General features: G+C 35.9%; 5 protein-coding genes across 7 annotated transcripts; all 5 read left to right on the top strand.

The window, feature by feature from the left end:
• Positions 1-1,551: 1,551 nt before the first annotated feature.
• CPL3 (C-terminal domain phosphatase-like 3) lies at positions 1,552-8,092 on the top strand. The gene is made up of 12 exons (XM_007043768.3): positions 1,552-2,602; positions 2,702-2,825; positions 2,947-3,002; positions 3,093-3,153; positions 3,246-4,670; positions 4,896-5,504; positions 5,605-5,751; positions 5,848-6,116; positions 6,203-6,314; positions 6,394-6,651; positions 6,954-7,000; positions 7,108-8,092. Exons 1-12 carry the CDS (start codon positions 1,902-1,904, stop codon positions 7,169-7,171), a joined length of 3,873 nt encoding a protein of 1,290 aa, XP_007043830.2. The 5' UTR covers positions 1,552-1,901; the 3' UTR covers positions 7,172-8,092.
• Positions 8,093-9,660: 1,568 nt separating this feature from the next.
• On the top strand, positions 9,661-11,442 carry LOC18608859 (uncharacterized). 2 transcript variants are annotated; one of them, XM_088803881.1, is made up of 2 exons: positions 9,661-9,811; positions 10,448-11,442. In XM_088803881.1, exons 1-2 carry the CDS (start codon positions 9,709-9,711, stop codon positions 11,206-11,208), a joined length of 864 nt encoding a protein of 287 aa, XP_088660007.1. In that variant the 5' UTR covers positions 9,661-9,708; the 3' UTR covers positions 11,209-11,442. The 2 variants fall into 2 exon arrangements, with proteins under 2 accessions (XP_088660007.1, XP_017970633.1); XM_018115144.2 differs by lacking the exon at positions 9,661-9,811 and adding an exon at positions 10,223-10,303.
• Positions 11,443-11,696: 254 nt separating this feature from the next.
• LOC18608858 (myosin) lies at positions 11,697-18,034 on the top strand. Its single transcript, XM_007043760.3, has 17 exons — positions 11,697-12,344; positions 12,690-12,859; positions 13,244-13,316; positions 13,426-13,467; positions 13,569-13,631; positions 13,989-14,038; positions 14,139-14,166; positions 14,459-14,533; positions 14,681-14,791; positions 14,876-14,936; positions 15,218-15,334; positions 15,480-15,601; positions 15,681-15,750; positions 15,972-16,013; positions 16,679-16,719; positions 17,244-17,370; positions 17,573-18,034. The coding sequence occupies exons 1-17, from the start codon at positions 11,946-11,948 to the stop codon at positions 17,683-17,685; spliced, it is 1,704 nt and encodes a 567-aa protein (XP_007043822.2). The 5' UTR covers positions 11,697-11,945; the 3' UTR covers positions 17,686-18,034.
• A 730-nt stretch (positions 18,035-18,764) lies between these two features.
• LOC18608857 (zinc finger BED domain-containing protein RICESLEEPER 2-like) lies at positions 18,765-22,224 on the top strand. 2 transcript variants are annotated; one of them, XM_018114517.2, is made up of 5 exons: positions 18,765-19,058; positions 19,777-21,342; positions 21,445-21,748; positions 21,859-21,982; positions 22,071-22,224. In XM_018114517.2, exons 2-3 carry the CDS (start codon positions 20,401-20,403, stop codon positions 21,685-21,687), a joined length of 1,185 nt encoding a protein of 394 aa, XP_017970006.1. In that variant the 5' UTR covers positions 18,765-19,058; positions 19,777-20,400; the 3' UTR covers positions 21,688-21,748; positions 21,859-21,982; positions 22,071-22,224. The 2 variants fall into 2 exon arrangements, with proteins under 2 accessions (XP_017970006.1, XP_017970004.1); XM_018114515.2 differs by having other exon boundaries at positions 19,702-21,342.
• LOC108660646 (zinc finger BED domain-containing protein DAYSLEEPER-like) lies at positions 19,471-20,376 on the top strand. The gene is made up of 2 exons (XM_018114899.1): positions 19,471-19,500; positions 19,702-20,376. Exons 1-2 carry the CDS (start codon positions 19,471-19,473, stop codon positions 20,374-20,376), a joined length of 705 nt encoding a protein of 234 aa, XP_017970388.1.
• Positions 22,225-22,451: the final 227 nt, after the last annotated feature.

Genomic DNA, 22,451 nt, shown 5'->3' with positions numbered 1-22,451 from the left:
GAAAATTTACCGATTTACCCTCAGGGTGGCAAAATTACTATTTTACCCCTAAATAGTGAAAATTTCAGTTTGACTTCAAATTGATCCTCGAACTTCGAATCACCATTTTAAGTCATTCCTGAACTATAAAATTTTGAATTTCACCTTAAAATCTCTATTTGACCTAGTTCGAAGTTTAGATCAACTTTATTGTACCTCTAGGTACAATACCGACTTTTGTCGATTTTTTGGGGCTTTCCTAGCATGTAAACATGCTATCCATCACATGTATGTCATGATAAGTATTTTATAAAGTCGAGCTTTACATTTATATTACTAAAATGTATTAAAATCAAATTTAATAAGCTATGCAAATGCAGAATATTTATTTGATCCACATAAGGCTCAATCCCAGATAAATTACTTATTCACATATTGAGGTACAACTATTTCGTAGTATTTTGTAAAGCAACTATATTTGCTACTTTTTCTAACCTTTTAGAAAATTTTGGCAATTTACAAGATAAGTCGTGAACGTGTTTAGTTAAATTCTGTAACTCAACATATCTAAGGAATATGTAGCTTGTCAATTAAAAAAGAAATTCCAACAACGTTATATGAAGATAATACCGCTTGCATAGGAAGAATACATTGAAAGCGATAATACAAAACATATTTCATCAAAAAAAATTTTCAAGCATGATCTCTAAGAAAAATGTGATATTAGTATTCAAAAAATTTGTTCAATGACAATCTAGCAGATTTATTTACCAAAACCCTTTCTACTGTAACATTTGAAAATTTGGTACAAAAATTAGAATGCTCCATTTTAAAGATTTTAAATAATGCAGTCATCAAGGGAGCAAAATACGAACTATCTTCTTTTTCTTCATCAAGGTAAGGTTTTTAATGAAGTAATATTTCAAAAGTATATTCTTAAATAGAATTATATACTCATTTTACTTCATTCGGACTTTTTTCTCATGAGGTTTTTTTCTAGTAAAATTTTAACGAAATATATTCTTAATACAATGGATATTCAAGATGAGTATTATGAATATATATGTGAATATCCATTATGTTATAATCAAAAAGGTTCAGAATAAGTTAAAGAACATAATATATCAGACACTAGAAACATAATCTGATTTGAACTTTTAAATTTGATTATATATCTAAATTTGAATATAAATTGAATTGAATTAAAATTAAGATTAAAAAATTATTAACTTATAAATAAGTCTTTCACTTTATTTGTAAATGTGCATTCAAATAAAAACCTCTTTATTCTTTAAATATTTTTTTCTTAATTTTTTTTTCAAATTATATTTCATATCATGCAACATTTAATAAGCTGAAAAGGATCTGGATCTTGAGAAACCGACCCAAAACCCATTTGACTCATCGCTCTCATCTCCACGAGCTATTCCTAGTTACATCACACTACGCTCACCAAAGCACACCTTTTGTTTCTGGATCTCTGACGTGTGCGGTCCAGATTCAAAACTCTAGCGTGTCCTAGATTCTCCATCACCTTATAACTCTCCTTCCCTTGCGCCTCTTTCTTTCCTCGCTCTTTCTCTCTCTATATTTTCAAGTTGTTCTATTTAATTTTATTTTTAAATTTTATTTTTCTCTTCCCAATTTCCATCTTTCCTCTCACCTCAACTTCGATCTTACGAAAGCAATATTTGTCGCCACCGTCTTAAAATCCTCAAAAATCGAGCAGATCTGAGTTCAAATCTTGAAAATAAGAATTTCCAGTTTAAATTGGTTACAGATCTTAATTTATCGGGTTAATTATTCACTCTAATCCAATTGGTGATCTAGTGAAGAAAATTTCGTAAATATTTTTTTTTTTGCGTTAAGAGCTTAGATTTGGATCGATTGCTTGTTTTTCTAAAATATTTTGGTGTAAATACATGTATGTTGTTGGATCTAATTGGATCGAGTGGAGTAAATTAAAGAAAAACGAGGAAACCCTAGTTGAGATGGGAAAAGATGAAACTAAAGTGGAGGATGTTGAAGAAGGTGAAATTTCGGATTCAGCCTCAATAGAGGAGATCAGTGAGGAAGATTTTAACAAGCAAGATGTTAAGATTTTGAAGGAATCGAAGTCGTCGAAAGGAGGAGAAGCGAATTCGAATTCAAGAGTTTGGACGATGCAGGATCTGTGCAAGTACCCGTCGGTTATTCGAGGGTATGCTTCGGGTTTGTATAATTTTGCTTGGGCACAAGCAGTTCAGAATAAACCTCTGAATGAGATTTTTGTTAAGGATTTTGAACAACCACAACAAGACGAGAACAAGAACTCCAAGCGATCGTCGCCGTCGTCTTCGGTGGCTTCTGTAAATAGCAAAGAGGAGAAGGGTAGTAGTGGAAATTTAGCTGTTAAAGTTGTGATTGATGATGATAGTGAGGATGAAATGGAGGAGGACAAGGTTGTGAATCTAGACAAGGAAGAAGGGGAGTTGGAAGAGGGGGAGATTGATTTAGATTCGGAGCCTAAAGAAAAGGTTTTGAGTAGTGAGGATGGTAATGTTGGTAACTCGGATGAGCTGGAGAAGCGTGCTAACTTGATTCGGGGAGTACTGGAAGGGGTTACTGTGATTGAAGCAGAGAAGTACGAATATTGCATTGAAAAAATTGCCTATATTGGAGCTTAGTGAGTTAGATGGCTTTGTTGAGTTGATCTTTTTTTCCCTTTTTCTTCTGTTTGTAGATCATTCGAGGGAGTTTGTTCCAGACTGCAGAATGCTCTGGAGAGCTTGCGAGCTTTGATATTGGAATGCAGTGTTCCCGCGAAGGATGCCCTTATTCAACTGGCGTTTGGAGCAATTAATTCTGTAAGCCATCCAGGAGTTATTTTTGAATAGTTGTTTACCTGACAGTTATATGAAATACTTGGTTAATTCATTGTAAAATGCTGGTTGTAAATATTAGAGTCTGATTTCGTTTTCATTGTAGGCATTTGTTGCTCTGAACTGTAATTCAAAGGAACAGAATGTGGCCATTTTATCAAGGTTTTATTTGATTTTAATGGCTTTTCTTTGTTCAAATTTTTCATGAAATCAGTTCAATTAGTTATACCTTTGTTTTGCATTTGGGAACAGGTTACTTTCCATTGTAAAGGGTCATGATCCCTCTCTGTTCCCTCCTGACAAGATGAAAGAGGTGTGGTTCTTGACTTGTTTGTTTAGGAACTGTTAGCTTAGGAAGATTGTTTTGTATTCATGGAAACTTAAAGATGGTGTCTGTTTTTACAGATTGATGTCATGTTGATCTCTCTGAATTCCCCTGCTAGAGCAATTGATACAGAGAAGGATATGAAGGTTGTAGACGGAGTTAACAAGAAGGATCCTGATGCTTTACCTGAAAATATTTGTCATGATTTGACTGTCACAAATAAGTTGCCTTCATCTGCCAAGTTTGTAATTAATAATAAGCCAAATGCATTAACAGAAACTTTAAAGCCAGGAGTACCTAATTTTAGGAATAGAGGGATTTCACTGCCCCTGCTAGACCTTCACAAGGATCATGATGCAGACAGCCTTCCTTCACCAACGCGAGAAACAACACCATGTTTGCCTGTAAACAAGCCATTGACAAGCGGAGATGTCATGGTTAAATCAGGGTTTATGACAGGTAAAGGTTCACATGATGCAGAAGGTGATAAATTGCACCCTTATGAAACAGATGCCCTCAAAGCCTTTTCTACCTATCAACAAAAATTTGGTCAAGGTTCTTTCTTTTCAAGTGATAGACTTCCAAGCCCAACCCCTTCTGAAGAATCTGGTGATGAGGGTGGTGATAATGGTGGGGAAGTTTCTAGTTCCTCCAGCATTGGTAACTTTAAACCAAATCTGCCCATTTTGGGGCATCCAATTGTTTCTTCAGCACCTCTAGTTGATAGTGCTAGTTCCAGCTTGCAGGGACAGATTACAACTAGAAATGCGACACCAATGAGTTCTGTGTCTAATATAGTGTCGAAATCCTTAGCAAAAAGCAGAGACCCTAGGCTTTGGTTTGCCAACTCTAATGCAAGTGCTTTGGATCTCAATGAACGGCTCTTGCATAATGCATCTAAAGTGGCACCTGTTGGAGGAATAATGGATTCAAGAAAGAAAAAGAGTGTTGAAGAACCTATTTTGGATAGCCCTGCACTTAAAAGACAAAGGAATGAGTTGGAAAATTTGGGGGTTGCTAGGGATGTGCAAACTGTGTCTGGAATTGGTGGCTGGTTAGAGGACACTGATGCTATTGGGTCTCAGATAACAAACAGAAACCAAACTGCAGAGAATTTGGAATCCAATTCCAGGAAAATGGATAATGGAGTAACTAGTTCAAGTACTCTAAGTGGTAAAACTAATATCACTGTTGGTACAAATGAGCAGGTGCCAGTGACAAGTACGAGTACCCCTTCGTTACCTGCTTTGTTGAAAGATATTGCAGTGAATCCAACCATGCTGATAAACATACTTAAGATGGGACAACAGCAGAGATTAGGAGCTGAAGCCCAGCAGAAATCCCCCGATCCTGTAAAAAGTACATTTCATCAGCCAAGCTCAAATTCATTACTGGGAGTAGTTTCCTCCACAAATGTCATTCCCTCCCCTTCTGTGAACAATGTTCCTTCAATTTCGTCTGGGATTTCGTCAAAACCTGCGGGAAATCTTCAGGTTCCTTCTCCGGTGAGCACTTAATTTTATTATGTTTACCTTGAAAAATGTGGGAATCATACTTGCTTTAAGCATCTGCCTCTTCTGCAAGTTTCTCATCTCCATGCCATTACCTTGTTTCTCCCAAATGAGGATAAATGAAATTGTATAAGTTGCTTTTAGTTTTAACATCTTCAAAAATTAATATTTATTTCATCATCTTTTAGTCTTGGTGTTAAATAATTGATAACTTTTCAGGATGAGTCCGGAAAAATTCGCATGAAACCTCGTGACCCTCGCCGTGTTCTTCATGGAAATTCACTTCAAAGGAGTGGTAGCATGGGACCTGATCAATTAAAAACAAATGGTGCCCTTACTTCAAGCACCCAGGGAAGCAAGGATAATCTGAATGCCCAAAAGCTGGACAGTCAGACAGAATCAAAACCGATGCAATCTCAGCTTGTTCCACCACCAGATATCACTCAACAATTCACTAATAATCTTAAAAATATTGCTGGTATTGTGTCTGTGTCACAAGCATTGACTAGTCTGTCACCAGTGTCCCACAATTTAGTCCCCCAACCAGTACTAATTAAGTCTGACAGCATGGATATGAAAGCACTAGTTTCTAATTCTGAGGATCAGCAGACTGGGGCTGGTTTAGCACCTGAAGCAGGTGCAACAGGTCCTCATTCACAGAATGCATGGGGAGATGTTGAACATCTTTTCGAAAGATATGATGACCAGCAAAAGGCAGCTATCCAGAGAGAAAGGGCAAGGAGGATAGAAGAACAGAAGAAAATGTTTTCTGCACGCAAACTCTGTCTTGTTTTGGATCTAGATCATACACTTCTTAATTCAGCCAAAGTGAGTTCTCATAAATGAAGTGCTAACTTTCTTTTCTTTTCTTTTTTAATTTTATCTGGTAAAGGTGCTTGTTTAAACTATTTACTTTTCATCTTTTCAGTTTATTGAAGTAGACCCGGTGCATGAGGAGATCTTGAGAAAGAAAGAGGAACAGGATCGTGAAAAACCAGAGAGACATCTTTTCCGCTTTCATCATATGGGAATGTGGACCAAATTGCGACCTGGAATTTGGAATTTCTTAGAGAAGGTGAGTCATTATGATTTTTTTCTTCGCTTCAGTTCTCTCCTTTTAGGATTTGAGTTTTAAGTGAAACACTCACTGTATTCTCTGTCATGATTTCAGGCTAGTAAGTTGTATGAGCTGCATCTTTACACAATGGGGAACAAGCTATATGCCACGGAGATGGCAAAAGTGCTTGATCCAAAAGGGGTTTTGTTTGCTGGACGTGTCATTTCTAGGGGTGACGACGGAGATCCCTTTGATGGTGATGAGAGGGTTCCTCGGAGTAAGGATCTGGAAGGGGTTCTGGGTATGGAATCGGCTGTGGTTATAATTGATGATTCTGTCAGAGTCTGGCCGCATAATAAGCTTAACTTGATTGTTGTAGAGAGGTATGCATTCCTTGATTGAATACTATAAAATTTTGATTCATGTCACTGTCTTGATCTCCATGCTCATCTAATCGTATGGTCTACAGGTATACTTATTTCCCTTGTAGTCGACGCCAATTTGGGCTTCTAGGTCCTTCTCTTCTTGAGATTGACCATGATGAGAGACCAGAAGATGGGACGTTGGCATCTTCTTTGGCGGTGAGATGACAGTTTTGCTTGATCTCATCATTTATGAAAAATTAATATTTATGTCTTTCCCCTATTTTTGGTCAAATAGGTTATTGAGAGAATACATCAAGATTTCTTTTCACATCAGAATTTAGATGATGTAGATGTTAGAAATATCCTAGCCTCAGAGCAACGGAAGATTTTGGCTGGTTGTCGCATAGTGTTTAGTAGGGTATTTCCTGTTGGTGAAGCCAATCCTCACCTACACCCATTGTGGCAAACAGCTGAGCAATTTGGAGCTGTGTGCACAAATCAGATAGATGAGCATGTCACACATGTGGTGGCCAACTCTCTTGGAACTGATAAGGTACTGATTCTTGAAATTTCTTGCTTTCCAAACAAATTCTGTTCTTGGAGTCATTTAATTGTTTAAATATAGTTGTTTCTGGCAAAGTTTAAGACTACATTTTTTATCGACCTTCTCTGAATTGCTTAGTAGTGATACTTATTCTCTGCTTAACATTTATGTGTGAATAGTTCTTACTTATCTAATTAAGAAACGTGTATCTTATTGTGGATTTAATGATGATAGAATGGTGAGTAGTTTACCTGATCTTGTATCCTAAATCAAGTCTCTTGTGGTTTAATTCATGGTATTGTTTTGAACAGGTGAATTGGGCTCTATCTACTGGAAAATTTGTTGTCCACCCCGGCTGGTGAGATTGTCTATACTTGTCAGTTAATTGTATGCTGGCAATTTTTAGCGGGTTAGACTTAACATGCTTTCTCTTTCTCCTTTTCTGCCCCTCCTAAAAAATTACAGGGTGGAAGCATCAGCATTGCTTTATCGGAGGGCCAATGAGGTTGACTTTGCCATTAAACCATAAATAATCACCTCCCTAATCATTCCTGGTAAAACTAAGACCTGTTAAAATCAAGACTCAACTTGAAAGTGGGAGACGGAACCATGTGGTCAATTTTGGGGTAGGTTGACGTTAGGGTGGAGTGCTCTGCATGATTCTCACTCAACACAGTATCCAGTCTTTTTGGTTGGCAATTGCAGCGTTCCCTTCAATTGCCAACCTGCTGGAAATGAGTTCCATTGACCGGTTTGATGAGTGCACAGAAAGATGGTTTGTACCCCCGGAGCTTCAGAATTTTCCTCGTACTGTTGGGTTTTTACCATTGAAAAGAAGAGTTAGTGAAAGAGCTGGTTGACCATGGTGAATCGGGCGGGTTTCATTAAAGCTCACCTCTTGCAGCAATAATAAAATTGCCAAATGGTGATTGTGTAAAATGAAATACAATTAAAACAAGAAAAGAAAGTGCCGGGAAATGGACTCAACGAACTGCATTGAATATATAGGCAGTCATCAATAGAAAGTGAGTGTGCTAAAAAAGCCATGAAAGCCAAGATGCTCCGAATGGAAAGTAAGGGTTGGTTTGCTATTGCTGCTAATCTGCCCAAGAGAGGATGGTGGCAAAGAGGTTGGGATTGCGCAATCTGAGTGGCTCTGTGATTGATGCGGCATTGAGCATCTATTTCTCACAGCTACCTTACCTGAAGTCATTGGGGGTGGGAATTAGGTCCACTCGGTCTTACTTCACAAACACTAGAATTGTGGATTGCTTTGGATTGTTTTGTAATATTGTTGTCAGCTGTGATGCTGATTTTGGTAGTCCATAATCTGTCAGTGTCAGAATCCAAAAACCGAAGGCTGTATTTGTACTTTTGAGAAGATAATGATTCTGAGGAGCGGGAAGAAAGGTTAACAAATTGAAATAGAATGAAAAAGGAGTGAGGAGAAGGATGGACCAAAGTCACTTGGGCATGGAAATCAAATATGTTTGGGTACGACCGGATCTGACTCTTGGCGATACTTGAGAATTAAGATTTCCCTTGGCTGAAGCCCTGCCACGTATGGAGGCAATAGGAGAAATTTGAGACAAAAATAATGAGAGGACCACCGAAATTGGTAAACTACGCAATGCATTGCCGTGAAGGGAATGTTGGGTTTTGCTTAGGCATGGCCTTGCCAGACACGTTGTGACATTCCAACGGAAGATGTTTTTAAGCCAACAGATAGAGAAAATAACAACGGAAAAAAATACATAAAAATGTTTTTGTTAATTAGGATGAAATGACTAGCAGGTTTTTTCCAGCTTCCCAACTGACTTTTTGTTGCAAGAACTCATTATCCTTGCAAAGATGCCCATAGATGTTATACAGATGGAAGATGGATCTTTTTATTTAATAATTTAATGGCATATGAGGATCAAATTTAATCTGGAAAACTTGCGTAGAGATTTTTTTTTTTTTTTTCTGTTTTAAAAGGTACTTAGTTCATGTAGCAAGAGCCAACAGATGTAAGCAGTTATTTCTTACTAAAATTACATATTTGTGTGGCATGAATTTCACGATATACCAAAAAGGAATGCCAGTATAATTTCTATATTTTTTAGGATATTGAACATTAGTTAAAATGAAGAATAACAAATGTTGGATTAATAGATTAGCACCAGTGCATGCCTGTGAATTGGTTTTGACCAACACAAAACTTGTTCTACCAAACTTTTCTATATTTTGTTATCTTTATGTGTGAATGAGACCCATCCATTTACCACTTTTAGTTTTTGTTAAATAATTTTTTTTTATGTATTTTAAACAAACACTAGATTTGAAAGGCAGTGAGAAAATAACAAAAATTAACCCCTAAAGTCAAAGGATTGGATTCCTTTTAATTGACTCATATTTCTAGATACAATCACCGTTGTGCATTGTAGAATGATTTGAGAGTCGTTGGCCTACTCAATCCGATAAGCTCATTTCAGCCAAATAAATATGGGATCAGTTAAGAGCTTATCGACACTCCAGCTGAACCGAGTTAGATCGAACCAAAAGGGTATTGAACCAATTTAACTATTTATTTTATTATTTAACCTTTCAAAAAAAAATTAAGTGTTGGATTTTGAACTATACCTTCTAGTTTTTATTAATAATCATATCATTGAGTCAAATACATATTATTCTTAAATATTGATTTTATTTAATATATCAAACTTATATTTTTAATAATAATTTCATCTTATTGGTTGAACCTATTGAATTGGACTTACGAGTTCAAATTTGGGTTACAATAGGTATACAGTGGCAAATCGACTTTAATAAAATTAATTTCATGAAAAAAGTAAATGGGAATGAATTAATTTTCCGGTTAGGCAACGTTTTATCAGTTTGCTCTTATGGTATTCGAAAAAAATTTGGTAATCAATTGGTAACAGACTAGATAATGGAGACTCTGAGTGGAAATAGAGTTCGTCCTTAAGTAGTACTCCAAAAACTATTAAAGGGGTTCTCATCCCCACTATTCCTATTCCTTTGATTTCGCAAGCCTATTCCGGTGGATCATTTAATTTGCTGTGTATGGATAAAGAACAGAGAGAAGACCAGGCTGGTGCCTTTTCTTCTTGGGTGGACAGCCAAGTTCTCCGTCAGCAATCTCAATGGCTTCAAACTTGTCTTGCAGGTACTCTCGAGTCTCCATCCAGAGCACTCCAATATTCAATCTTTTTGTATATGGCTTCCGGTCTCTTTTCCCCTTCCTTTTGTTTGTTTCTTTGTTTCCGAAATTACGGTGTTGATCTTGTGTTGTGCATCTGAATCAATCCTTTGATGTAGTTGGATGTCTGAGGATTGATATACTAAACTGGAGTTTCTTTGTTAAGCGGGACAAAATTAATAGGAAACAGTTCGTCTTGGGCCCATTGCTGTTAACGAGTCCAGCGGTCATGGATATTGCATTTGCTTCAAGGAGACACAAGCTCAATAATATTCCTTCAAGGCAAAATAAAATAAAACTTTGCTTTTGTGATACGCATTGGAAATCAATTTCTCTTCAATTTTGTGGGGTTCTTTACCACTTTTTTCCGTAGTTTTTTCTTGCTTTTATTTGTGCCTCCGGTGTACACAGTTGTGAGTGGCGATTCCATGGAATCCATCAATGCCACTGCATCCAAGGGTAATACCTAAAATTTCACAATGTGGTCACACCTTCTTGTATACTTTTTATATTACCCTAGAACAATTTTATTCATGGCATGGCATTGTTCCTAACGCTGAACCTTGTTAGTTACGTATTGTAATGTTTGTGAATTGATTGCAGATTTGGATAGGAAGATAAATGCAATTCTTAGCATTATCGTGCAAGATGATGGAGATTCATTAGCTAAGAGGGCTGAAATGTACTACGAAAAGAGACCTGAGCTCATCCATATGGTCGAAGACTTGCACAAATCCTACCGCTCGTTAGCTGACAAGTATGACCAGCTGAGATCAGAAGTCAAACGGGATTCTCATCCAAGGTCAGTATTGTCTTTGACAAGCTCCGTCAACCAAGTCCATGGGCTACAAAACTATGTTGAACGTCTTGAAGGTAAGGAATTGAGTGGACAATCTAATTTCCATTCCAAATCCAGTACTGCTGAAGATCCTGATCACGAGACCGAATCCGATGATGAGAACATACCAGCCGACTCATGCAAGAACACGAAGATGAAACCAGATGATGGAAGCGACTATGAAAATCAAGAGAAAATGAAAATCGCTGGCATTGGATTCCGGCGAAATACAAGCGATGATTCTCGAGCGGCTATGTTAGAGGATGAGAAACTATGGAATGAACTAAGGTTCAAGGTGTCGGAACTTGTAGAGGATAATTTAAGTCACCAGGCTGAGTTAATAAGGAGAAATGATGAGAAGAGAGAAACCATTAGAGACCTCAGTTCCAAGATGAATATGGTGCAGGAGCATGAAATCAGGGGTGTGAAGAGCAAGAGCTCCCTGGTAAGCCATAAACTTCCCAAGAAAAGTCGATCTCAATTTTCAAGACTGAAGAGACTATTCGTTGGAAGGTTTATGAAATGAAATAAGGCTGGTTTCTCCTGGATTTAAAAGCCATATATGTAATGCACTCAGTCGTTAATTTCTTCTGCATTTCTGTTCAGTGGTTGTTGATGTCTGACTTCTGTTAAGAGGCAGAATTGTGTTTTTTTTTTGGGGTGTGCCACCATAGGAAGAGGGTCAAAGTTTGTGAGGCGCAGTGCAATACTATTATATTTCTTTCCAGCATTAACCAAGTGCCCATCGCTCCATAACAAACACATGCAAGAACTCAACCAAATCCTACAATACCATATGCTCCATTATTTTCTTATGTTTGCCCCACAAGATGATGGAATACCCAAACGTCAATTATAGTTGGATATTTGTAACGATCCAATGAAATCATGACATGTGTTAAAAAAAACAAAAATAGAAAAAAAAACATATTTCGCATGCATATCAAAATTGTGAATACATGAGATGGTTTAAAATAAAAATTAACAAACTTTTATGAAAACAACTTCTATTCATAAAATAATTCCCCGTTCCGTTCCACGGTCCTCACAATTCACAATCTCACACGACCGAACACAGATATTAAAAAGAAAAAACCAAAACAAAAAAAAAAAGAGCAAAACAAAAATTTCGCCGACTGTCTCTCAAAGCATAGTTATCTTGTGTCCTACTCTCCTCTACGAACATCTAGGCTTCCGCATTCCCCTTTCTATCTTGTAACTAAAAAGAATTAAATTAACTCAAGATTTAGTTACTTCGGTTTCATGGACCGGAGGCCAACCGAGAGCCCGGTCTACACGCGCCGATGGAGTAGCGACTCGGGGTCGGGGAGCACCGGCGCTGCTGTTGACTCGCCCACATTGTCGCCGGCACGTCACCAACCCCACCACTCACGTTCTTCCTCCGCCACAGGCATTTCCAGTATCAAGCGGACGCAGAACTTCGCCGCGAAAGCCGCTGCTCAGCGGCTGGCTCAGGTCATGGCTTCGCAGACCACCGACGACGACGACGACGAAAATGACGGCGACGATCTAGGGTTCCGTTATAGTGCTCCTCCTCCTCTTGCTTTGTCTAGGAACGTTAACGCCACAGCAACCACTGGTGGTGCTGGAAATAAAGCTGCTATGAACTCTACGAGGATCGGCAGATCTCCTTCACCTGCGGTAAATTTACTCTATTGCTGAACTTTACTTTTTTTTTTTTTTTTGTTATGGTGACTTTAGTGGTTTGCTTTTTGTTTGCGATGAGATCGGATTTGACCTTTGTGTCTTAAATTCTGTTGTTACGTAATTTCTTCTAAGTTTGGATTTGGTTTTTAATTGAAAATTTGGGCGGTTAAGAAATTATATTAGATGTTAATAAATGCGGGATAATAGCGCGGATTATTGCTCATTTTAGGAATGCTTTATGGTTTTTTATAAACTTGAAATTAGATATGTGTACGATTTATGTGTACTTTGGTAGTGTATAAGGAAGGCTAACTGGAATATCTGATACTTTGAAACTAGTTAGCACGTAACTTCTTAGAGGAAGCACCGACGGTTCGATCAACATCAGCTGGAAGGTCACCAGTTTCTCTTCGTGTGGCACCACCTGTACCGCCACCCAGTAAAACATCACTGAGGACTGCTGTATCTCTACCTTCAGAGCCTCCAAAAAACCAGCAACTAGAGAAAAGGTACAAAATACAGTAATTAAATGAGTTTTCTTCTTCTACGATACCATTCTCTGGATGATCAATCAAAATATAAAATACCAACTTGTACGACGTGTAATTTTATAATTTTTACTTGTTTCATTTTCATGGTCTTTTTGCTTGCATATATAGAATTTCAAAATCTGACAATGCGAATCCTGAACTATTTTATCTTTGGTTCCTGGTTAAGCTTTAATATTAAATTCCTGCTTTGAAAGCAACACCTTTTTTTTTCCCTACCCATTAAGACAGCCAGGACATTTTCTTACATGTGTGTAAGTTTGTATATAAATTACTAGTTCTTGAGGCAGGTTCTTTTGGGTTATTGATGTAGCAAATGAACAGTGTAAACATCCATGAATGCAGATTCGCATCCGACATTGGGTTTAACTCAAAAGATACTGGAGATCAGCATGAGGCTTCTGCACTCCGTGATGAAGTATGCTAATCACGCCTAATTTGCATACACATTAGTGTTCTGTTATTTGAAAGAAGTAAATGAATTCTTAACTGGCAATCTGCAAAACTGATAATTGTTCATTATGCAGCTTGATATGCTGCAAGAAGAAAACGAGAATGTCCTTGACAAGGTGTGCAATTCTTGTTCTTTCTCTGTCAATTTAACAGGTAGCTATCATGGGACCTTCTATCATTTGATTGCAGTTTAATGATTGTTGAATGTACCGTGCAGCTCAGACATGAGGAAGAACAATGCAAAGATGTGGAGGCTAGAGTTAGAGAGCTTGAGAAACAAGTAATTGATTGGTTTTTCTGATACTATAAAGCAATTGGTGTGAGGAATCTCTCTTTGTGGTTCTTCAGGAACCAATAAGATTTTTCAGGCTCTTTTTGGGGTTTTATCTTACTTTCCTTTTTGTGTGCGTGTGTGTACTTCAAAGGTTCTTTGTAACATTTTCCATTGCTTGCATAAGTAACTTCTTGACTCTCCTAGTGGTTTTTTATGTATTGATAATATTAGATTGGGTTATACATTTTAAAGCTTTGCCTTTATTGTTGACTTATTATATATTTGTATTTATTTTTTATGCTTTTTAGTAACCATCATTATATCAAATGTGATTTGACTTTGCTGTCATTTCTGAGTTTTTAGGTTGCTGCTCTTGGAGAAGGTGTATCTTTGGAAGCCAAACTGCTAAGCAGGTGGGTTGTAGTTCTAAGAATCTTAACGCATACCTTTTTCTATCCCCTTTTTAGATTTATTTATTTACTTTTTTGTGACATCTTGTGTTACCATCTGCAGAAAAGAGGCTGCATTGCGTCAAAGAGAGGTAATTGGAAATTGGGAAATCTACTCTGTTTGCAATATAGTAAATAATTAATTCTAGGCTTAACAGCTCTATTTCAGTTTTTTTTCCCTCTTGTTTAAAGTTGATTTGAGCTAAGCAAACTCAGCCTTGTTGTTAGACTGCAAAATGAGTTAAATTTTGAGGCTCAACTATTGTGATAAACTTGACAGTTTCCATCTGATAATAGGAGATTCCATAATTTTTTCTTCAATTTTAGCTTCAAGGAAAGAAAAACAAAGGAATCATCTCATTTCCTTTTCTTTTCTCTTAACAGGCTGCACTTAAGGATGCAAAGCAAACTAAAGATGTTGTAGACACGGAGATTTTGTCTCTTAGATCTGAAGTTGAGGTAAGTATATCAATAAGTAACCCCTTGGGTGTACAGTATAATCCTTTATCATAATCTTTTATCTTTCTAAATTAATGAAATAATTTTTGCTGTTACTATGCAGTATTCCCTTATGCTTTATGTATATATTTATTTTGCTTGAATTAGAATGCTAAAGATGAGGTGACAGCCGTTATAAGGCAGCTTCATGGAGCTGAATCTGAAGTAAAAGCCCTTCGTTCAATGACTCAAAGAATGATACTGACTCAGAAAGAGATGGTTTGTGCTTTATATTGTTGCAAGATGCAAGCACTCTATCATTTGTCATGAGAAGATCGATCCCTTAATGTAACTGAATTTCAGGAAGAAGTTGTCCTTAAGAGGTGTTGGCTTGCTCGCTACTGGGGCTTAGCTGCAAGATATGGTAACTACTGGATATCTTATGTTTAACATTTATTATGTTGAGTGAAATGCACCATTCCCTTTCCAATTTTTGTTCTTTTGACTTATCTTGTTGGATAATGGGGCTGTTATTTTGAAGGGCATGGATGAACTACTATGAATCTTTTTTATTTACTTCATCCTGCCCCATGTCCAACTTTTGAAAGGTTGAGAGTGTGGTAATATATTCTAAAGGTAGATAATATAAAGTTTATGCATCGCTGAGGCCATAGTATTTCACATATTATTTTTTGTGCTTTATAGGTATCTGTGCAGATATTGCATTGTCAAAGTACGAATATTGGTCATCATTAGCACCTCTTCCTTTTGAGGTGGTTGTTTCTGCTGGACAAAAAGCTAAAGAGGAGTTTTCAGAAAAAGGCTAGTATGCTTTGTGGTTAATAGCCAATATTCATCTTTGCTCGAAAGTTGTACTTCTTGTTAACTAGATTTACATAGCAGCATCTTTTGCATATCATATCATACAGATTTATCATGTTTTGGGACTATATACAACGTCGTGCAGGTGATGATGAGAATGAAAAGAGGAGCAAACTTGTTGAGGACTTAAATGACCTGACTGGAGAAGGAAATATTGAGAGTATGCTTTCAGTTGAAATGGGTTTGAAGGAGCTTGCATCCTTGAAGGTGCCCGCTCTTCAAGAAAAAAAATGTTGGTGCTATGTTCATTCCACTGCTTTAATAAATTTCTGGTTGTGTTTTGAAGGTTGAAGAGGCTATTGTGCATGCATTGGCACAACAGAGAAGAGCAAATTCTGTTAGACTCTCATTGTCAGGTATGCTCCATGTTACAAGTATGTTACACTTGTAACATGTTTGCTTAATCTTCTGATGGCTTTTCTTATTGTTCGATTTCTTTGATCTTATGGTTTCTGCTTTTCCAACACAAGCTGATTTTATTGATTTTTGGTAATATAATGCATGTTTTAGCCACTGATGACCATCTCTAAAGCTGTCTCAACTGATCTGACTGAACTTTTACTGTCCTGTTTTTCAGATATCAAATCACCACGTGATCCAAAGTTTATGGAGGCATTTGGTAAGTCATATTTATTTATTTATTTGCTGTTCTGTTCTGTTTTTTTTTTTTTTTCTGTTTGTTTGTATGCCAAATGAAGGAAAATAACTATGGCACTGAATAAAAGATGTTGTTAAGAACCTGTGCTGCTCAGAAAATGAAAACAATTGAAGATGATTCCAAATAATAGATATAGTCTTGTTCAGTTGATTTGCTTCAAATAGTAGGTGAGCTCTTGTAGGTCCTACCTGCTCATGCAAATGTTGTCTTTCTCTCCCAGTGGTGAAGTTATACCCTTGGTCTATCTAATGCTATATACCTTTGTGCTGCAAATATCCTGGCCAATATTGAGTATTTATTTATCCATTTTTCCCCATGGGAAGTGGATTGAACAGCTTTTTATGGTTTTGTCTGTCTTAGTAGACAAATTCTGATTGTCAGCATTTGAAAGAGTTATGATTTAACAAAGCTTAAAGCCCTGCAGTTTAGGGTGCCCTTAAGGGGAGGGAGAGAGAGAGAGAGGTGGTACACAGAACCATTGATAGAAAGGAGGAATGTGAACTTCTCTCTCGGTTTTATCATTGTTTCATATCATCTTGATGTAACCAGCTTTCTTTGTCTTGGACTTTGATGATTAATAGCATTATGAATTCCTTGTGGTCACGGGAATGCATGCTTTCTTGCAGAATTAAGTCCAGAGGAGTCTGAGGATGTTCTCTTCAAAGAGGTAAGCCTGTTCTCTCTTTGTTATCTGTATTTTTATCTCAAGGGTGCTTGCTAGCATTTCATTCTGTAATTAATCCTGTTAAAAATTATTTTGGACTGCTGAGTGGCACTAACTTATTCTGACCCAACTGGTTATTAACTTCTGTCTCTGATTATAAATATCAAGAAATAACATGTACTTTTAGTGTGCTGAAATCAGACTTCATATTTGTTGGCAAAATGGATTGAATCTGCTATGTAATTTTGCAATTTCCATATTCTTGTCTCTTTTGTTTTTCTCACCAACCTATAAAGACAGGCCTTGGGTTCCTTTAGCTAGACCTGTTGGCATACTGCTGAGCTTAATATTGGATTCTAATGTGTTCTCTGAATGAATTAGTCTCCCAGTTAAATAATTCTTGGTTATGCGGCAGTATATTGTACAGTAATATTTGTCCTTTAGTTTTTTGTATGTCTTGTTTGATGCACAGAAATAGGTATATAAGAGTATTATGTTGCTGACCATGTATACAACATATTGTGTAGGCATGGCTTACATATTTTTGGAGAAGAGCCAAAGCCCATGGCATAGAGGACGATACAGCCAAAGAGCGACTTAAATTTTGGATCAGCCGTAGTGGGCATTCACCAAGTTCACATGATGCTGTTGATGGTAATTTTAAGTTTACAATAAGAATTAATTTCTTCACATGGAAGTATTGTTGCACTATTTCCCACCCTCTAAGCATTTTGTTTCCTTGTTGGCTTAACAAAAATTTGAATTTAAAGCATGTTGCTTGTTTACTTGCATATGTTATGAGTGAGCCCAAGCTTCATGCAAGTAAACACTTAATTTCGTGTTTCTACTTGTTTAGTTGAGGAAGGACTGATGGAGCTTCGGAAATTGGGAATTGAACATCGACTGTGGGAAGCATCTCGCAAAGAAATTGATCAGGACAATTCCACTTCAAAGAAATTTGCTAAATAGTAGTTGAAAGAGTTCTTGAGGGAGGCAGTGGTGAAATAGATGTGTATTTTATTCTTTATATTTGTATTTGTTTTTATGCTGAGTTTTCCTCCAAATGAGCACAGCTATGCTGGATATGAGAGTTCTGGAATTGCTTCACCATATAAATTAGTAAAAAGGTAGAATTCCACTGTAGCATGTGTGTTTGATCGCCCATAAAAACGGGAGATTCAATTTTGTAATGCAAAGAGTCTTATGGTAGTTGGATGTGGCTGCCAATGTGCGATAGTTGCCATTACTAGCGGAGTTGGTATGCCTATGAGAATTTGACATTCTGCTATAAAAAATAAAATGAAAATCATTTGATGTAGGTGCATGCACCAGAATATAAGTGGTTGCCATTGCGGTGGCAGTGGCAAGGTCTATTCAGCACTAACACGGCTGTGGTTTGGCCTTTTAACAGTCTGGCCCTGGTGGATCATAACTTGTACTAGTTGCCTTCATCAAATATGGTTTGATGCTTGTCACACCGATACTTCCAGGCTTATATTTAGTATGTTGTCAATGAAATATTATATTTTTTTATTATTATGATTATAATTATTTATTCAATAGAGTATTATTTCATAAATATGTAAAGATAAAAAAAATTTTAAAAATAAAAATATATTTAAAATGGTGCGCATTTATTCATGAAAATTTCAATCTTTTAAATTTATTTATTAATGAAATGATAATATTTGATTTAATAGCATATAAATAGTAGTAAATAGTAGACTTGGTAATTTTGAACACGACACGTTAACACGATACAAGAAGATACGAGTTAAACAGATTATGAGTTTACCCTTAACGTATTTCGTGTCTTAACGTGTCAGACACAACAAAAACGTTTAAAACACGTTTACTTAATTGTGTTATGTGTGTTTAAACGTGTACACGTAACACATTTATTAACCTATTAAGTATTAATAGTTAAAGATTATTTTAATTTTATATAAATTATTTTAAAAAGTTTTTTTAATTTTATAAAAAATATTAAGGTAATTATACATCTTTTAACCGATTGACCCTAATTTTTTACCTTTGTTTTTATTTTGGATTGCCTCAGCCATCAGCCCTCAGCCCTCACGCACGGCTACTGCATTGCGCACAGGAAGCCATTACCACCCGACCACCAAACCACAGCACCACAGCACCGCCAGACCACCAGACCACGGCACGACGGCACCACCAGACCACCAAATCACCAGATCTTTCTTCTTCACCAAATCTTTCTTCTCTTCTTCAATTTCTTTTTCCCCTTTCACTTCAGCAAATTTAGATTGGGACTTGGAGTGTTGACTGTTGAGTGGGTTTCCTCAACAGCTTTTTCCATTTTCACTGAAGCAGAGGTAAGCACTAAGTAGTTTATTTGAAATTGATCTTAAGCAAATTGGACCCAGACTAGGTGAATTGTATCATGTCACTGTGCTTGATTTGCGACCATATCCTCTATTAGCTCTGTAAAAGTGAGCTTCCTTTTTATTTTTACTGTCTATGATTGGTCTTTCTCTCCACCCCTTTACAATGGCTTCCCCCATTAAGTCACATCTTTGTTCCGGCTGTTATTCCTTGTGTATGTATAAATTTGGTTTCCCAACATTTATTGCCTGAAGATTTGAAAACCAAAAAGGAGAGAAAACAATAAGGTTATTGTTCATATTTCCTCTAGCACAAGTGATATCTGCAATAATGCATAGTGCTTGCATCATTTTTCAGTGTCTTAAGAGTTGTGTCAAGCATCCCGATTTTAACTAAATCCAGATGCTTGCCATTGTAGAACCAGTATCTTTGGTTTGTAAAGTCTGAAATGGCATCTTGTATGTACTGAGGGAAAACCACTTCTAGGATATAACCTGTTGATCATTTATGAACTGCTTTTTCCTTTATCTTGTCAGCACTCATTGTCTCTGCATGGTTAAACAATTTTGGCTTTGCAGTTAGAATGCGACTTATGAAAGTTTTTGATGTTATTTATGTTGTTGATGGTTGCAGATGGAATCTAACAATATCAATGTTTCTTTTGAATCAAATGTTCATTTTCTGGAGGAATCTGATGATTGTCTACAGATTGAGCAATTGGGAGCAACAGATGAAAAGAAACCATGCCAATCCAAAAATCGAAAGTTAACTTCAAAGCTTTGGACATTCTTTGAACGTTTGCTAGAAAAGAACTCAAGTGATGGAAAATCAAAAGTCAAGTGCAAGCTCTGTGGGTATATTTTGAATTATGAAAGCAAGTATGGGACAGGTAATTTGAAACGTCATAATGATAATTGTGTTAGGAAAGACACACGTGATATAGGTCAAATGATATTTTCTAAAGAACATAATTCAATGCTAATGAGGTCTTCAAAGTTTGATCTTGAAAAGTTTCGTGAATTAGTGGTAGCTGCAATTGTGATGCATAATTTACCTTTATCATTTGTGGAGTATATTGGCACTAAGTCTATGTTGTCTTATTTGCGTGAAGATGTTGTTCTGATCTCTAGGAACACTGTTAAAGCTGATATAATTAAGATGCATAAAAGAGAAAAATGTAAGATACAATCCTTGCTTCAAGAATCACCTGGGAGGATTTGTTTGACTTTTGATTTGTGGACTTCTGTTGTTACTGATGGATATATGTGTCTTACTGCTCATTTTGTTAACAAAAATTGGGTTCTATAGAAAAGAATCTTGAATTTTTCCTTTATGCCACCTCCACACAGTGGTGTTACTTTGAGTGAAAAGATTTATGCATTGTTAGTTGAATGGGGAATTGAAAGTAAATTGTTTTCAATAACATTGGATAATGCTTCTGCAAATGATACTTTTGTTGATTTGTTGAAAGTGCAATTGAATATGAGAAAGCAACTTTTAGGAGGAGGCAAGTTTTTTCATATAAGATGTTGTGCTCATATACTTAATTTGATTGTGCAAGATGGTTTGAAAGAAGTTGATAGTGCGATCCAAAAAGTAAGGGAAAGTATTAAGTATGTGAAAGGTTCTCAAGGGAGAAAACAAAAGTTTTTAGAGTGTGTGAGCCTAGTGAATTTGAATGCAAAAAGAAGCTTAAAACAAGATGTGCCAACTTGGTGGAACTCTACATTTCCCATGCTTGAGAGTGCACTTTATTTTCGCTTGGCCTTTTCTTATTTGGAAATTAGTGATTCAAATTTCAAGCATTCTCCATCTAGAAATAAGTGGGATAGAATTGAGAAACTTAGCAAGTTCTTAAGTGTATTTTATGAGATTACTTGTGTATTTTCTGAAACAAAGTATCCCACAACCGACTTGTACTTTCCTTCGATATTCATGGCACGCATGACCTTGGAAGAACATATGAGTGGAGATGATGTGTATTTGAAAAATATGGCTACTCAAATGTTTTTTAAGTTTGAGAAGTATTGGTCTGAAATTAGTTTGATTTTAGCTATAGCTGTGATATTTGATTATCGGTACAAGATTCAATTTGTGGAATGGAGTTACGCAAAGTTTTATGGGAGTGATTCAGCTGAATTTAAAAAGGTTCAAGATCATTTATTTTCTCTTTATGATGAATATGCTGTCAAGGTTTCTAATACTCTATTTGCTTTAAATGACATACCTTTTGATGAGAAAAATGTGCACAAGGGAAAAAACGAGTTCTTGAAGGTAATTCTTTTTATTTTTGAAGTATTATTTGTTATTGAATTTAATTTTCTATTGTTGTTTCTTATTTTAATATTTATTAATTGTTTTGTTTTTATTAATTAGGAGTTTGATAATTTTCAACGTGAGTTTGGGACTGCGAAGAACAAATCTCAATTGGAGCAATATTTGGATGAACAAACGGTTGAAACGACAATTGAATTGGATATTTTACAATTTTGGAAGACAAATCAGTTTCGTCATCTTGAGGTTTCTGCAATGACTCGAGATATATTGGCCATTCCTGTATCGACAGTGGCTTCCGAGTTTGCTTTTAGTGTTGGCGGTAAAGTTCTTGATCAATATTGAAGCTCACTTAAACCATATGTTGTGGAGGCAATTTGTAAGGATTGGCTATTTGGGGAAACTGGTAATATATTCTTTTATTTATTTTTGACTATGTTTTTTCTGTTTAAATGCATGATTAGAGTAAGTTTGATTTATTTAATTATTTTTAATAAATATTTTTTTATATTGTAGCATATGTAGAAACAGATATGAACAGTCTTACCATGGATGTCATAAATTTAGAAATTAGTAAGGAAGAAATGTCATCAGTCGAATGCTCTACTACTGTTGATGTCGATTAATCATCAATGAAAAGGTATGCTTTGAATTAACTTTGACATTTTATTTAACTTTTTCTATATTGATTTAATTTTATTAATATATTATTTTTATTTTATTATTAGGTTTTGTGACACCCAAATGATGTGACATTGGAGAACGAATTTTCGATTTTGATTTGTTCATGGTTGATGATGTGGTTAATGATGTGTTTTTAATTATGATTGAAAATTATGAATGATTTTTAATATTATTAGTGTTTTAAGGTTTGATGTTAAATTGTTAATGATGTATTTTATTATATTATATGATAATAAATTTTATGTATGTTATTTATATTAATTTTTATTATATTTGATGTTATTATTATTATTTTTGTTTTGTTATAATTATTTTTATAATTATAGATTTTAAATTTAAATAATAAAATTATATTTAATTATAAATATTTTTATTTAATCGTGTTAAACGGGTTAAACGTGTTAAACGTGTCATTAATCGTGTCG

Source organism: Theobroma cacao, chromosome 2 (genome assembly GCF_053813885.1).
Source record: "Theobroma cacao isolate CCN51 chromosome 2, ASM5381388v1, whole genome shotgun sequence".
NCBI classification, from domain to species: domain Eukaryota; kingdom Viridiplantae; phylum Streptophyta; class Magnoliopsida; order Malvales; family Malvaceae; genus Theobroma; species Theobroma cacao.
The sequence above is the reverse complement of the archived record's forward strand: the minus strand, read 5'-3'. Positions and strand labels throughout refer to the sequence as shown.

Bases quoted from the DNA above. Each gene is read 5' to 3' on its own strand.
- CPL3 (XM_007043768.3), top strand. From the start codon at position 1,902: ATGTATGTTGTTGGATCTAATTGGATCGAGTGGAGTAAATTAAAGAAA. The intron at 3,154-3,245 runs GTGTGGTTCTTG...CTGTTTTTACAG, and splicing joins CTCCTGACAAGATGAAAGAG to ATTGATGTCATGTTGATCTC. The intron at 6,315-6,393 runs GTGAGATGACAG...TTGGTCAAATAG, and splicing joins CGTTGGCATCTTCTTTGGCG to GTTATTGAGAGAATACATCA.
- LOC18608857 (XM_018114517.2), top strand. From the start codon at position 20,401: ATGCCACCTCCACACAGTGGTGTTACTTTGAGTGAAAAGATTTATGCA. The intron at 21,343-21,444 runs GTAATTCTTTTT...TTTATTAATTAG, and splicing joins GAAAAAACGAGTTCTTGAAG to GAGTTTGATAATTTTCAACG.
- LOC108660646 (XM_018114899.1), top strand. From the start codon at position 19,471: ATGCTTGCCATTGTAGAACCAGTATCTTTG. The intron at 19,501-19,701 runs GTTTGTAAAGTC...TGATGGTTGCAG, and splicing joins TTGTAGAACCAGTATCTTTG to ATGGAATCTAACAATATCAA.
- LOC18608858 (XM_007043760.3), top strand. From the start codon at position 11,946: ATGGACCGGAGGCCAACCGAGAGCCCGGTCTACACGCGCCGATGGAGT. The intron at 14,039-14,138 runs GTGGGTTGTAGT...TACCATCTGCAG, and splicing joins GAAGCCAAACTGCTAAGCAG to AAAAGAGGCTGCATTGCGTC. The intron at 15,335-15,479 runs GCTAGTATGCTT...AACGTCGTGCAG, and splicing joins AGAGGAGTTTTCAGAAAAAG to GTGATGATGAGAATGAAAAG.
- LOC18608859 (XM_088803881.1), top strand. From the start codon at position 9,709: ATGGATAAAGAACAGAGAGAAGACCAGGCTGGTGCCTTTTCTTCTTGG. The intron at 9,812-10,447 runs GTACTCTCGAGT...AATTGATTGCAG, and splicing joins GCTTCAAACTTGTCTTGCAG to ATTTGGATAGGAAGATAAAT.